Source organism: Scyliorhinus torazame, chromosome 13 (genome assembly GCF_047496885.1).
Source record: "Scyliorhinus torazame isolate Kashiwa2021f chromosome 13, sScyTor2.1, whole genome shotgun sequence".
In the NCBI taxonomy this organism is placed as follows: Eukaryota; Metazoa; Chordata; class Chondrichthyes; order Carcharhiniformes; family Scyliorhinidae; genus Scyliorhinus; species Scyliorhinus torazame.
The window spans coordinates 219,996,172-220,010,486 of record NC_092719.1 but is presented as its reverse complement, the minus strand read 5'-3'; the positions used below and the strand labels follow the sequence as shown (position 1 = coordinate 220,010,486).

General features: G+C 51.3%; 1 protein-coding gene across 5 annotated transcripts in view; it reads left to right on the top strand.

Annotated features, from left to right (window-relative positions):
* LOC140388630 (phosphatidylinositol 4,5-bisphosphate 3-kinase catalytic subunit gamma isoform) overlaps nucleotides 1–14,315 on the top strand; it is a 190,898-nt gene that overhangs the window by 159,392 nt on the left and 17,191 nt on the right. For 2 of the 5 annotated variants that reach the window (XR_011934233.1, XM_072473079.1), the window contains one exon: nucleotides 3,904–4,051. Coding sequence is in view for 4 of the 5 variants with exons in the window: in XM_072473079.1 (XP_072329180.1) it covers nucleotides 3,904–4,051 (148 nt within the window). In the remaining variant the exon portion in view is untranslated. Of the gene's footprint in view, nucleotides 1–3,903; nucleotides 6,699–14,315 lie in introns of those variants that run through there. The other 3 variants (XM_072473078.1, XM_072473077.1, XM_072473080.1) reach the window with 2 other exon arrangements.

The window sequence follows — 14,315 nt, the reverse complement described above, 5'->3', positions numbered from 1 at the left end:
TCTCCTCTCCGTCTCCTCTCCCGTCTCCTCTCCCGTCTCCTTTCCTTCTCCTCTCCCGTCTCCTCCCCGTCTCCTCTCTGTCTCCTCTCCCATTCCGTCTCCCGGCTCCTCTCTGTCTCCTCCCCCGTCTCCCTTCCTGACTCCTGTCCGTCTCCTCTGCCGTCTCCTCTCCGTCTCCTCCCCCGTCTGCTCTCCCGTCTCCTCCCCCGTCTCTTCCCCGTCTCCTCTCTGTCTCCTCTTCGTCTGCTCCCCCGTCTCCTCTCCCATCTCCTCTCCGTCTCCTCTCCCGTCTCCTCCCCATCGCCTCTCCGTCTCCTCCCCCGTCTCCTCTCCGTCTCCTCTCCTGTCTCCTCTCCGTCTCCTTTCCCGTCTCCTCTCCGTCTCCTCTCCCGTCTCCTTTCCCGTCTCCTCTCCGTCTCCTCCCCCGTCTCCTCTCTGTCTCCTCTCCCGTCTCCTGTCCGTCTCCTCTCCCGTCTCCTCTCCCGTTCCGTCTCCTCTGCCGTCTCCTCTCTGTCTCCACTCCGTCCCCTCCCCGCCTCCTCTCCCGTCTTCTCTCCGTCTCCTTTACCGTCTCCTCTCTGTCTCCACTCCGTCTCCTCCCCCGTCTCCTCTCCGTCTCCTCCCCCGTCCCCTCCCCGCCTCCTCTCCCGTTTCGTCTCCCGTCTCCTCCCCGTCTCCTCTCCCGTCTCCTCTCCCGTCTCCGCTCCCGTCTCCTCTCCGTCTCCTTCCCCGTCTCCTCTCCGTCTCCTCCACCGTCTCCTCTCCGTCTCCTCCCCAGTCTCCTCCCCCGTCTCCTCTCCGTCTCCTCCCCTGTCTCCTCTCCGTCTCCTCCCCCGTCTCCTCTCTGTCTCCTCTCCCGTCTCCTGTCCGTCTCCTCTCCCGTCTCCTCTCCCGTCCCGTCTCCTCTGCCGTCTCCTCTCTGTCTCCACTCCGTCTCCTCCCCCGTCTCCTCTCCGTCTCCTCCCCCGTCCCCTCCCCGCCTCCTCTCCCGTTTCGTCTCCCGCCTCCTCCCCGTCTCCTCTCCCGTCTCCTCTCCCGTTTCCTCTCCGTCTCCTCTCCCGTCTCCTCTCCGTATCCTCTCCCGTCTCCTCTCCCGTCTCCTCTCCCGTCTCCTCTCCCGTCTCCTCCCCCGTCTTCTCTCCCGTCTCCTCCCCCGTCTCCTCTTGTTCTGGATCACATACATCCCCCGTCTTCTCTTCCGTTTCCTCTCCGACTTCTCTCCCGTCTCCTCTCCCGTCTCCTCTCCCGTCTCCTCTCCCGTCTCCCTCCACTGCCGCCCATCATCATTTACAGCTTTATCTCGGGAATCAGAAATACAGTTTCAAAATTCGTGGATAGGGAGATGTGGTTAGGACTAAGCAAGAAAGTATCGAAACGATATTAATAAACTTGCAGCAGTGGTGAGTAACAGAAAATGAAAATCAATTTGATAAGTGTGTTGTGTTGGGTGTTCTGGATCACATACAGGTCACCAACACCTGAAGTAGTGCAACACTATTTTATTAAAAGGTTAACTATTTAAACATACTTGAACTGTGGGTTAATACGATACCAGCTTTAACTAAAGACCTTTGCCTTGTCCTAACCAATCGATGCACTCATCCGGTGAATGTCTTTGTTGCAGGCTGTGAGCTCTGTGCTCCGAGCTGGCTGCTGCTAGAATGAGCGGGAACTCTGATGCCCCCTGTCTTTATAGTGCGTGTGCTCTCACTGGTGATTGGCTGCGGTGTTGTGTATGTTGATTGGTCCCACTGTGTGTCCATCACTGTGTGTCTGCACCATGATATACTGGTGTATATTATGACAAAGTGTGAAGTGGTACATTTTGGTTGGGAGAATGAGCAGGCCACATACTCCTTGGGAAAGTAAGTGTCCATTGGAGTAGAGGAATAGAGAGACCAGAGGATAATAAAACTAACTAACCACTGGGTTCAATTTCTAGATGGATTGAATGGGAAACAGAATATTATTGTTATCCTTGCATTGAACCTTGGCCAATCACACATGGGGACTGTTCGCTGATCTGGTCTAGATTGTGCAACACAAATACAGAGATACCCCAGAAGATTACAGAACTGAGAGGATCTCTCTCGCAGAAAGGATTGCAGAGATTGGGGATCTTTCCTCTCAAAGTGATGACCTACTTGCCACCTTTGTCAATATCCAGCAGTTTGGTAAAATGATCACAAGGCATCTAATTTTCTGAATTTCCTTCCTAAACTCCTCCACCATCGCTCCACCAAGCTTTCAGTCATGTCTGAGAGTGGAATTCTGCAACTGGGCTCGCGACCTCAGAGTTTGAGAGTTCAAATCCCTTCAGGCCCAGTCTGCAAAGTGATTTGAATAAATCTGCCACCAGATCAAATAACTATCAAGGTGACATGGTGGAAATGTCACTGGTCTAGTAACCCCGAGTCCCAGGTTAATGTGCCAGGGCCAAAGGTTCAAATCCCAGCGCTCCCTCAGTACTGACCCTCTGACAGTGCAGCACTCCCTCAGTACTGACCCTCTGACAGTGCAGCACTCCCTCAGTACTGACCCTCTGACAGTGCAGCACTCCCTCAGTACTGACCCTCTGACAGTGCAGCACTCCCTCAGTACTGACCCTCTGAAAGTGCAGCACTCCCTCAGTACTGACCCTCTGACAGTGCAGCACTCCCTCAGTACTGACCCTCTGACAATGCAGCACTCCCTCAGTACTGACCCTCTGACAGTGCAGCACTCCCTCAGTACTGACCCTCTGACAGTGCAGCACTCCCTCTGTACTGACCCTCTGACAGTGCAACACTTCCTCAGTACTGACCCTCTGACAGTGCAGCACTCCCTCAGTACTGACCCTCTGACAATGCAGCACTCCCTCAGTACTGACCCTCTGACAGTGCAGCACTCCCTCAGTACTGATCCTCTGACAGTGCAGCACTCCCTCAGTACTGACCCTCTGACAGTGCAGCACTCCCTCAGTACTGACCCTCTGACAGTGCGGCACTCCCTCAGTACTGACCCTCTAACAGTGCGGCACTCCCTCAGTACTGACCCTCTGACAGTGCAGCACACCCTCAGTACTGACCCTCTGACAGTGCGGCACTCCCTCAGTACTGACCCTCTGACAGTGCAGCACTCCCTCAGTACTGATCCTCTGACAGTGCAGCACTCCCTCGGTATTGACCCTCTGACAGTGCGGCTCTCCCTCAGTACTGACCCTCTGATAGTGCGGCACTCCCTCAGTACTGACCCTCTGACAGTGCAGCACTCCCTCAGTACTGACCCTTTGACAATGCAGCACTCCCTCAGTACTGATCCTCCCACAGTGCGGCACTCCCTCAGTACTGACCCTCTGTCAGTGCAGCACTCCCTCAGTACTGACCCTCTGACAGTGCAGCACTCCCTCAGTACTGACCCGCTGACAGTGCAGCACTCCCTCAGTACTGACCCTCTGACAGTGCAGCACTCCCTCAGTACTGACCCGCTGACAGTGCAGCACTCCCTCAGTACTGACCCTCTGACAGTGCAGCACTCCTTCAGTACTGACCCTCTGACAGTCCCGCACTCCCTCAGTACTGACCCTCTGTCAATGCAGCACTCCCTCAGTACTGACCCTCTGACAATGCAGCACTCCCTCAGTACTGACCCTCTGTCAGTGCAGCACTCCCTCAGTACTGACCCTCTGACAGTGCAGCACTCCCTCAGTACTGACCCTCAGATCTGGATTGTGTGCTGATGTTTCTGGGTGGCTCTCGAACTGGTTTTGAGGTGAAAGAGTTGCTGCTCAGTGAGTCACAAATGACTGAACTTGGCTGAAAGACCATGGAGCCTTTGTCAATGGCCAGACTCGGCAGCGGAAACCCCAGCACTCAGGGAAGCTGTGAATCGGCACATCTTCATGTCTCACTCTTTGATTTGTAGGACATTTGCATCCAGGCCTACATGAGTCTTCGCAGCCACTCCAAACTCCTGGTGACACTTTTCTCACTGATGATGTTAACCGGAATTCCTGAGCTCAGCTGTATGAAGGACATCCTCTACCTGCAGGAAGCTCTGGCTGTCGACAAAGGTGAGGAGACAGCTCACAAACATTTCCTCAACCAGATCAACATTTGTGAGAATCTGGGCTGGACCGTTCAAGCCAATTGGTGGATTCATATGTTCATGGGTATTAAACAGACATGAGCAGGAAGTTGGGCTGGATGGTCCTAAATTCATTCTGACGCAGGAGGCGACCGTTTTGTCTGCAGAGCCCATGATGCCTTTCACAACCTTCCTGCACCTCTCACCGAAAACCTTATTCTGTGTCCCTTCGCCAGCCAATGGGAACTCTTCCTTGTTGACCTTGTGTAAACCCGTCATAATCTTGTCCACTTTGACCAAATCTCCCCTCAACCTCCAATGAGAACAATCCCAGCTTCTTCACCCTAACCTTGTAGATAAAATCTCCTGGAACTATCCTGATAATTCTCCTCCACACCCTCCCAAAGACCCTCACATCCTTCCATGAGCAACAAGGGCAGCACGGTAGCCTTGTGGATAGCACAATTGCTTCACAGCTCCAGGGTCCCAGGTTCGATTCTGGCTTGGGTCACTGTCTGTGCGGAGTCTGCACGTCCTCCCCGTGTGTGCGTGGGTTTCCTCCGGGTGCTCCGGTTTCCTCCCACAGTCCAAAGATGTGCAGGTTAGGTGGATTGGCCATGATAAATTGCCCTTAGTGTCCAAAATTGCCCTTAGTGTTTGGTGGGGTTACTGGGTTATGGGGATAGGGTGGCGGTGTTGACCTTGGGTAGGGTGCTCTTTCCAAGAGCCGGTGCAGACTCGATGGGCTGAATGGCCTCCTTCTGCACTGAAAATTCTATGATAATCTATGAAGTCCTGACGTTGGACCCGAATCTGGAGCTTGAGGCCAGAACTGGACACAAATCTCTTTTACTTCCTACCATCCAGCCTCAAAGTTTCTCTCTTAACCACCGAAGCCCCAAGGAACAAGGTCACCTTCTGGAGGTGAGGAAGGTGAGGAGAAACACTCCTCCTGATGAAAACAGTCTCCCTTCAATATAAGCACCTCCTTCACGTGGAAATTGGTTTGTGCCTCACTCTGGTTCACTGCACAAGGTCGATGGGATAGTACCAGCAATGCTTGGGCGCCATTCATGGCGTCGAGGCAATTGGTAGGTCCTGGGAAGGGAGCGATCGGGTGCATCGTGGATTGTCCAACCCGGATGCTAATTAACATCTTTGGGAGTGTCCCAGGGTGGGGCAGTGGTGGGGATCACGGCAGGGTGTGGTAGATGGGAGCGGGAAAGGAATGTGAACAAACATTGGCCATTGGCAAGCTGGAGTTGTCAGATGGAGCTGAGAGGAGCATATTTTTTTATTCATTTATGGGATTTGGGCGTCGCTGGTCAGGCCAGAATTCATTGCCCATCCCTAATTGCCCTTCAGAAGGTGGTGAACTGCGAAGTATTTCCAAGTTGGGGTGGTGAGTGACTCGGAGGGGAACCTCCAGGTGGTGGGGCTCCCAGGTATCTGCTGCTCTTGTCCTGCTAGATGGCAGTGGTCACAGGTTTGAAGGGTGAAACCTTCTCCACGGTGAAGTTAGTGGAAAATCTTTTAACTTGCTATTCTGTTGGTGGGCCCTTTAAGGGGCACGGGCCTGGTACGCAGGTACCCAGTGTGACCATGTGCACGTGCATGGCATTGGATGCAATTGTGTACAGTCGGATTCTGGTAAGGGGCTTCAGAAATGTTCACATATGCAAATTGGGGTTAAATGTCTGTTTGAGATAGCGTTCACCATTAGACACTACAGGCCATCAGGAGCATGGGAAGAGAGTGGGAGTATGGAGCTAAGGTAGAGGATCAGTCATATTGATCGGCGCAACAGACCCGGGGGGCTGATTGGACGACTCCTGCTCCTATTTTCCATGTTTCCTATTGGCTGACAGCGCACTCTCCTGGGCACACACTGTCTGCCATATTGGACCTTTCACTGCCCCAGGTGCCTACACCATCCAGTCTCTCCATTGGCTCCTTTTCCCTTTGATCTCAGCTTGCAACTGGTTTCAGTGAATCATCGAATCTTGTAGCACAGAAAGAGTCCATTGAAACCAGGGTGCCTGTGCTGGCTGTTTGAGAGATTCATCCAATTCATCCCACCCACCTCTTCCCCGATCGCCTCGCTATCTTTTCTGTTCCAAGTATTTCTCCAATTCCCTTTTTGAAAGCTCTTATTGAATCAGCTTCCACCGGCCGTTCAGGCAGCACCTTCCAAATCGCAACAACTCCGCGCAAGATAAATATTGTCCTCTTGTCACCTCTGGTTCTTTGATCAGTTGTCTTCAATCTGTGCCCCTCTGGTTACCCTCCCTCCTTCCACTGGGAACACTCCTTATTTACTCTCTCAAAACCCTTCACCATTTTGAACCCCTCCATTAAATCTCCCTTTAATCTTCTCTCTGTAAGGAGAACAGTCCCAGCTTCACCGCATAACTGAATTGCTCCAAGTCTGGAACCATTCCAGTAAATCTCCTCTGCAACCTCTTCCGAGCCTTGGCCTTCTTCCTGTAATTGAATTCCCAGGGACTGGACACAATGCCCCAGCTGGGGCGTGATCAGTGAGTGATGATGGTCTGATGTAAACTCTCTGGCTTTTGTATTCTATTCCTCTGTTTGTAAAGGGATCTATTAAAGTTTACCATAACTTAGCATAACTTACTTCTTTTTGTACGCCATGCTTAAAGCGTTCTCAATCTGCCCTGCCATTTTCAAAGATTGCGGACAAACACACACAGGCCTCACTGTTCCTGCGGCATCTTCAAAACTGTGCTTTTGGTTGACATAGCCTCTTGCCATTCTTTCTTCCCAAATGTTTTCTCTCTGTTATACTGTGCCTGCCCCATGTCTCCCCATTCTTTCGTGGGATGTGGGTTCATTGCCAAGACACATCCCGAATTGCCCTTCCACTGGACGGGTTGCCACATGGCTGCGATTCTGGAGTCACATGTAGGCCAGACCGGGTAAGGATGGCAGATTTCCTTCCCGAAAGGGACCAGATCGGGTTTTACCACAAACGCCGATCGTTTCAGGATGCCCATTATCGAGACTGGCTTTTAATTCCAGGTGTATTAGTGGAATACAGCTGCCCATGGTGCGATTTGAACCCATGTCTCCAGAGTGTTAGCCTGGGCCTTTGGGGTTCCTGTTTCAATGACATGACCACCACACTGTGTGGTAAAATGGCCAACAGCCTCAATTTTAGGCCCGACACAAAATTGGGCACTTTAAATTAAACCGTGTTCAGACACACACACAGGCCTGATGGAAATTTAAACAGCCAAGTTCGAAAGCAGTGGACAGAGGCCGGCACCCAGGGCAGGTCTGGACTTGTCCTGTAAACAGGAGATTGGAGACAATGGGTCCCATTCAGACACATCGATCGTTGTGGATTGCCCAAATGCAGCCAGACTTTCTGGCACCTAGAGTTCCTGCTCTTATATTGGAAACGGTTACAAAGAACAAAGAAATGTACAGCACAGGAACAGGCCCTTCGGCCCTCCAAGCCCGTGCCGACCATGCTGCCCGACTAAACTAAAGTCTTCTACACTTCCGGGGTCCGAATCCCTCTATTCCCATCCTATTCATGTATTTGTCAAGATGCCCCTTAAACGTCACTATCGTCCCTGCTTCCACCACCTCCTCCGGCAGCGAGTTCCAGGCACCCACTACCCTCTGTGTAAAAAAACATCCCTCGTACATCTCCTCGTACATGTCCCCTAGTAATTCACTCTTCCACCCTGGGAAAAAGCCTCTGGTTATCCACTCTGTCCATGCCCCTCATAATATTGTAGATTTTCTATCAGATGGCCCCTCAACCTCCATCGCTCCGGTGAGAAGAAGCCTCCGCGCGGACAATACACCTGAGGGTGGACCCTGCGGGGAGTTCCTGGTGTCCTGCAGAGTTGCAGTCGGCAAATCTATTGGGTGTTGCGATCCTCACCTTCATTGGCTGAGGGGCCAGAGGAATGTCTGGAAGGGCTCGAAGAGGGGGGGGGAATCCCAGAGAGCCCTCCCCAGCAGAGGCAATGGCGAAGGCTCGATGGGGGACTAGAGAACGTTCGGAAGAGGCGAGTGTGAGACACCTTCGCAGACGGGGGCCCTGAGATGTCTGAGGCCCAGAGGATTGGAGCCGCAGCTCGATCCAGTTCATCGGCATGGGGACGATTAGAGTCTTGGGCAGATTCCATTTGGGATCATTTCGGAGAATAACTGTTGATTGTATTTGTGGATAAATTTGGGTTGAATCGTGTTTGTCCTTTGTTCACCTTCGCAAATAAGGGCATCTGGGTAAAACATTTTAATAATAAACGGGTTGAACATAACTGCCATCTCCAGATTTAATGTCCTCCTGAAGTCTATTACTGTTCTCCTTATTGTTCACATTTTTGTCACCTGTAAACTCGGAATTTATACTCTGTATGCCCAAGTCCTCAAAAAACCCAGGAGGCCAAAGAGTCAAGCCCGGCTGATACCACGCTGTACTTCATAGAATCAGCAAAATGTTACACCAGAGAAAGAGGCCATTTGGGCACCATCTCCATACTGGCTCTCTGCGAGATCAATTCACCTAGTCCCACTCACCCTGCCTTTCCCCCACTGCCCTGTAAATCTTCCTCTTCAGCTGCTAATCCACTTCCATTTTGACAGCTTCAATTGAATATTCCTCCACCACACTCGCAGACAGTACATTCCCGATCCTAACCACTCGCTGTGTGAATCTGCCTCCACCACACTCTCAGACAGTACATTCCAGATCCTAACCACTCGCTGTGTGAATCTGTCTCCACCACACTCACAGACAGTACATTCCAGATCCTAACCACTCGCTGTGTGAATCTGTCTCCACCACACTCACAGACAGTACATTCCAGACTCTAACCACTCGCTGTGTGAATCTGCCTCCACCACACTCACAGACAGTACATTCCAGATCCAAACCACTCGCTGTGTGAATCTGCCTCCACCGCACTCACAGACAGTACATTCCAGATCCTAACCACTCTCTGTGTGAATCTGTCTCCACCACACTCACAGACAGTACATTCCGGATCCTAACCACTCGCTGCGTGAATCTGCCTCCACCACACTCACAGACAGTACATTCCAGATCCTAACCACTCGCTGTGTGAATCTGTCTCCACCACACTCACAGACAGTACATTCCAGATCCTAACCACTCGCTGCGTGAATCTGTCTCCACCACACTCACAGACAGAACATTCCGGATCCTAACCACTCGCTGTGTGAATCTGCCTCCACCGCACTCACAGACAGTACGTTCCAGATCCTAACCACTCGCTGTGTGAATCTGCCTCCACCACACTCACAGACAGTACATTCCAGATCCTAACCACTCGCTGTGTGAATCTGCCTCCCACACTCACAGGCAGAACATTCCAGATCCTAACCACTCACTGTGTGAATCTGTCTCCACCACACTCACAGACAGTACATTTCAGATCCTAACCACTCGCTGTGTGAATCTGTCTCCACCACACTCACAGACAGAATGTTCCGGATCCTAACCACTCGCTGTGTGAATCTGTCTCCACCACAGTCACAGACAGTACATTCTGGATCCTAACCTCTCGCTGTGTGAATCTGCCTCCACCACACTCACAGACAGTACATTCCAGATCCTAACCACTCGCTGTGTGAATCTGTCTCCACCACACTCTCAGACAGTACATTCCAGATCCTAACCACTCGCTGTGTGAATCTGCGTCCACCACACTCTCTGACAGTACATTCCCGATCCTAACCACTCGCTGTGTGAATCTGCCTCCACCACACTCTCAGACAGTACATTCCGGATCCTAACCACTCGCTGTGTGAATCTGTCTCCACCACACTCACAGACAGTACATTCCAGATCCAAACCACTCGCTGTGTGAATCTGCCTCCACCGCACTCACAGACAGTACATTCCAGATCCTAACCACTCGCTGTGTGAATCTGTCTCCACCACACTCACAGACAGTACATTCCAGATCCTAACCACTCGCTGTGTGAATCTGTCTCCACCACACTCACAGACAGTACATTCCAGATCCTAACCACTCGCTGCGTGAATCTGTCTCCACCACACTCACAGACAGAACATTCCGGATCCTAACCACTCGCTGTGTGAATCTGCCTCCACCGCACTCACAGACAGTACGTTCCAGATCCTAACCACTCGCTGTGTGAATCTGCCTCCACCGCACTCACAGACAGTACATTCCAGATCCTAACCACTCGCTGTGTGAATCTGTCTCCACCACACTCACAGACAGTACATTCCAGATCCTAACCACTCGCTGTGTGAATCTGTCTCCACCACACTCACAGACAGTACATTCCAGATCCTAACCACTCGCTGCGTGAATCTGTCTCCACCACACTCACAGACAGAACATTCCGGATCCTAACCACTCGCTGTGTGAATCTGCCTCCACCGCACTCACAGACAGTACGTTCCAGATCCTAACCACTCGCTGTGTGACTCTGTCTCCACCACACTCACAGACAGTACATTCCAGATCCTAACCACTCGCTGCGTGAATCTGCCTCCACCACACTCACAGACAGTACATTCCAGATCCTAACCACTCGCTGTGTGAATCTGTCTCCACCACACTCACAGACAGTACATTCCAGATCCTAACCACTCGCTGCGTGAATCTGTCTCCACCACACTCACAGACAGAACATTCCGGATCCTAACCACTCGCTGTGTGAATCTGCCTCCACCGCACTCACAGACAGTACGTTCCAGATCCTAACCACTCGCTGTGTGAATCTGCCTCCACCACACTCACAGACAGTACATTCCAGATCCTAACCACTCGCTGTGTGAATCTGCCTCCATCACACTCTCAGACAGAACATTCCAGATCCTAACCACTCGCTGTGTGAATCTGTCTCCACCACACTCACAGACAGTACATTTCAGATCCTAACCACTCGCTGTGTGAATCTGTCTCCACCACACTCACAGACAGAATGTTCCGGATCCTAACCACTCGCTGTGTGAATCTGCCTCCACCACACTGTCAGACAGTACATTCCAGATCCTAACCACTCGCTGTGTGAATCTGCCTCCACCACACTGTCAGACAGTACATTCCAGATCCTAACCACTCGCTGTGTGAATCTGCCTCCACCACACTCACAGACAGTACATTGCGGATCCTAACCACTCGCTGTGTGAATCTGTCTCCACCACACTCACAGACAGTACATTCCAGATCCGAACCACTCGCTGTGTGAATCTGCCTCCACCACACTCACAGACAGTACATTCCAGATCCTAACCACTCGCTGTGTGAATCTGCCTCCACCACACTCTCAGACAGAACATTCCAGATCCTAACCACTCGCTGTGTGAATCTGTCTCCACCACACTCACAGACAGTACATTTCAGATCCTAACCACTCGCTGTGTGAATCTGTCTCCACCACACTCACAGACAGAATGTTCCGGATCCTAACCACTCGCTGTGTGAATCTGCCTCCACCACACTGTCAGACAGTACATTCCAGATCCGAACCACTCGCTGTGTGAATCTGCCTCCACCACACTCACAGACAGTACATTGCGGATCCTAACCACTCGCTGTGTGAATCTGTCTCCACCACACTCACAGACAGTATATTCCAGATCCTAACCACTCGCTGTGTGAATCTGCCTCCACCACACTCACAGACAGTACATTCCAGATCCTAACCACTCGCTGTGTGAATCTGCCTCCACCACACTCTCAGACAGAACATTCCAGATCCTAACCACTCGCTGTGTGAATCTGTCTCCACCACACTCACAGACAGTACATTTCAGATCCTAACCACTCGCTGTGTGAATCTGTCTCCACCACACTCACAGACAGTACATTCCGGATCCTAACCTCTTGCTGTGTGAATCTGCCTCCACCACACTCACAGACAGTACATTCCAGATCCTAACCTCTCGCTGTGTGAATCTGTCTCCACCACACTCACAGACAGTACATTCCGGATCCTAACCTCTCGCTGTGTGAATCTGTCTCCACCACACTCACAGACAGTACATTCCTGATCCTAACCTCTCGCTGTGTGAATCTGTCTCCACCACACTCACAGACAGTACATTGCGGATCCTAACCTCTCGCTGTGTTAATCTGCCTCCACCACACTCACAGACAGTACATTCCAGATCCTAACCACTCGCTGCGTGAATCTGTCTCCACCACACTCACAGACAGTACATTCCGGATCCTAACCTCCCGCTGTGTGAATCTGCCTCCACCACACTCACAGACAGTACATTCCAGATCCTAACCACTCGCTGTGTGAATCTGCCTCCACCACACTCACAGACAGTACATTCCGGATCCTAACCTCTCGCTGTGTGAATCTGTCTCCACCACACTCACAGACAGTACATTCCGGATCCTAACCTCTCGCTGTGTGAATCTGCCTCCACCACACTCACAGACAGTACATTCCAGATCCTAACCTCTCACTGTGTGAATCTGTCTCCACCACACTCACAGACAGCACATTCCGGATCCTAACCTCTCGCTGTGTGAATCTGTCTCCACCACACTCACAGACAGTACATTCCAGATCCTAACCACTCGCTGTTTGAAAAGGTTTCTCCTCAAGTCTCCATTGCTTCTGTCAATTACTTTAAATCTGCACCCTCTCCTTCTCGATCCTTCCACCAATGAAAAGTTTATCTCTATCTACTCTGTCCAGAGCCCTCATCATTTTGAATGCCCCTCTATCAAATCTCCTCTCAATATTCTCTTCAATAATAGAGCAAGACCTGCACTCTCTCTAATGCCTTCACATCCTCCCCAAAGTATGGCCTCTCGATCCGTTCAGCCAAGTTCATTTGTGTCATAATATACACACAGGTATATGATGGTGCACAGCCAGGCAGTGATTGACACACAGGATGACCAGTGAACACACAGAACACAGCAGCCAATCACCAGACAGGACACGACCACTATAAAGCCAGAGGGCACTAGTTTTCCCGCTCTCTTGGGATCCAGCCTCTGAGACAGTCAGAGCCCGTGAGCAGCAACTGGAACACACACCATGTGGTAGATAGTCTGGTCAGGTTAGCCTCAGGTCTCCAGTCAAGTCAGCATAGTGTCAACCCACAGTTAAAGTATGTATGATAGTTAAGAGTTCAATAAAATCGAGTTGCATTTCTTCAAGTGTTGGAAGCCTGTCTCTCTCACTGCTGCAGTAAACGCAGTCCTCGCAGACCCGGCATACCCAACACATCAATTAGTATAAAGCAAACCATATGCTTAGGTGCTGTTTGACTTTAAAGCCAGTGTGAGTTGGCAGTGCACTGACTCTGCAAACGTCTCCCTACACCTTTTTGCACACAACGTCCCCCAGTGAGTCCAGTCAACCCCAGAGCACACAACAAGTTCAAAGGTTGAAGGTTGGCGGCTCAGACCATCTACCTTGGGACGATTTATTACGTTGAGGATGCTATATCAATGCAAGTAGTTGTTGCTTAGCCTTGGTGTAGACTCAGGCAGAGTATTAATGGTGGGCGAAAGGGTTTACAGCGCTTCCTCCATTTAATTAATCATTGCTCAGAATACAAGTGGGAGAATTACAGTTGCCATGACAACTGTGGAGGAGGGGAAAGGTCCGTGGCGCGGGGGGGGGGGGTTTCAGACACAAAAGTGAGAGTTAGTCAGACATCCAGGAAGAGAGCAGCACCCAAGACAGAGGGCACGGGAATTTGCCAGGTAGATGACCAGTTCGATTTCCTCACCCAAACGAGGCAAAGGGTTTATTTCCGTTGATTAAACGGCCTTGCGGTTTGCTCCAACTTTGGGGCGGGCCATTCTTTGACTGGCAGCGGTGGGAGGGAAGGCGAGATTAGAGGGAAGCGCAGCAAATGTGGGAATTCTGAAATTCAAAGTAACAAAGTGGTGAAACTCGAGAGCAGGTCAGCTCGGAACGGGAGGGGGAAGCACATTTCAGTGTGCCGCTTGTGTCAGGAAAAGTGCAACAAATCGCAGATCATAAAGGCAATTCTCCGAAGCACAACGACAATCACGGGCGCTGGGCTAGAAATAATAATAATAATCTTTATTAGTGTCACAAGTAGGCTTACATTAACACTGCAATGAAGTTACTGTGAAAATCCCCCAGTCGCCACATTCCGGAGTCTGTTCGGGTACACAGAGGGAGAATTCGGAATGTCCAATTCACCTAACAGCACGTCTTTCGGGACTTGTGGGAGGAAACCGGAGCACCCGGAGGAAACCCACGCA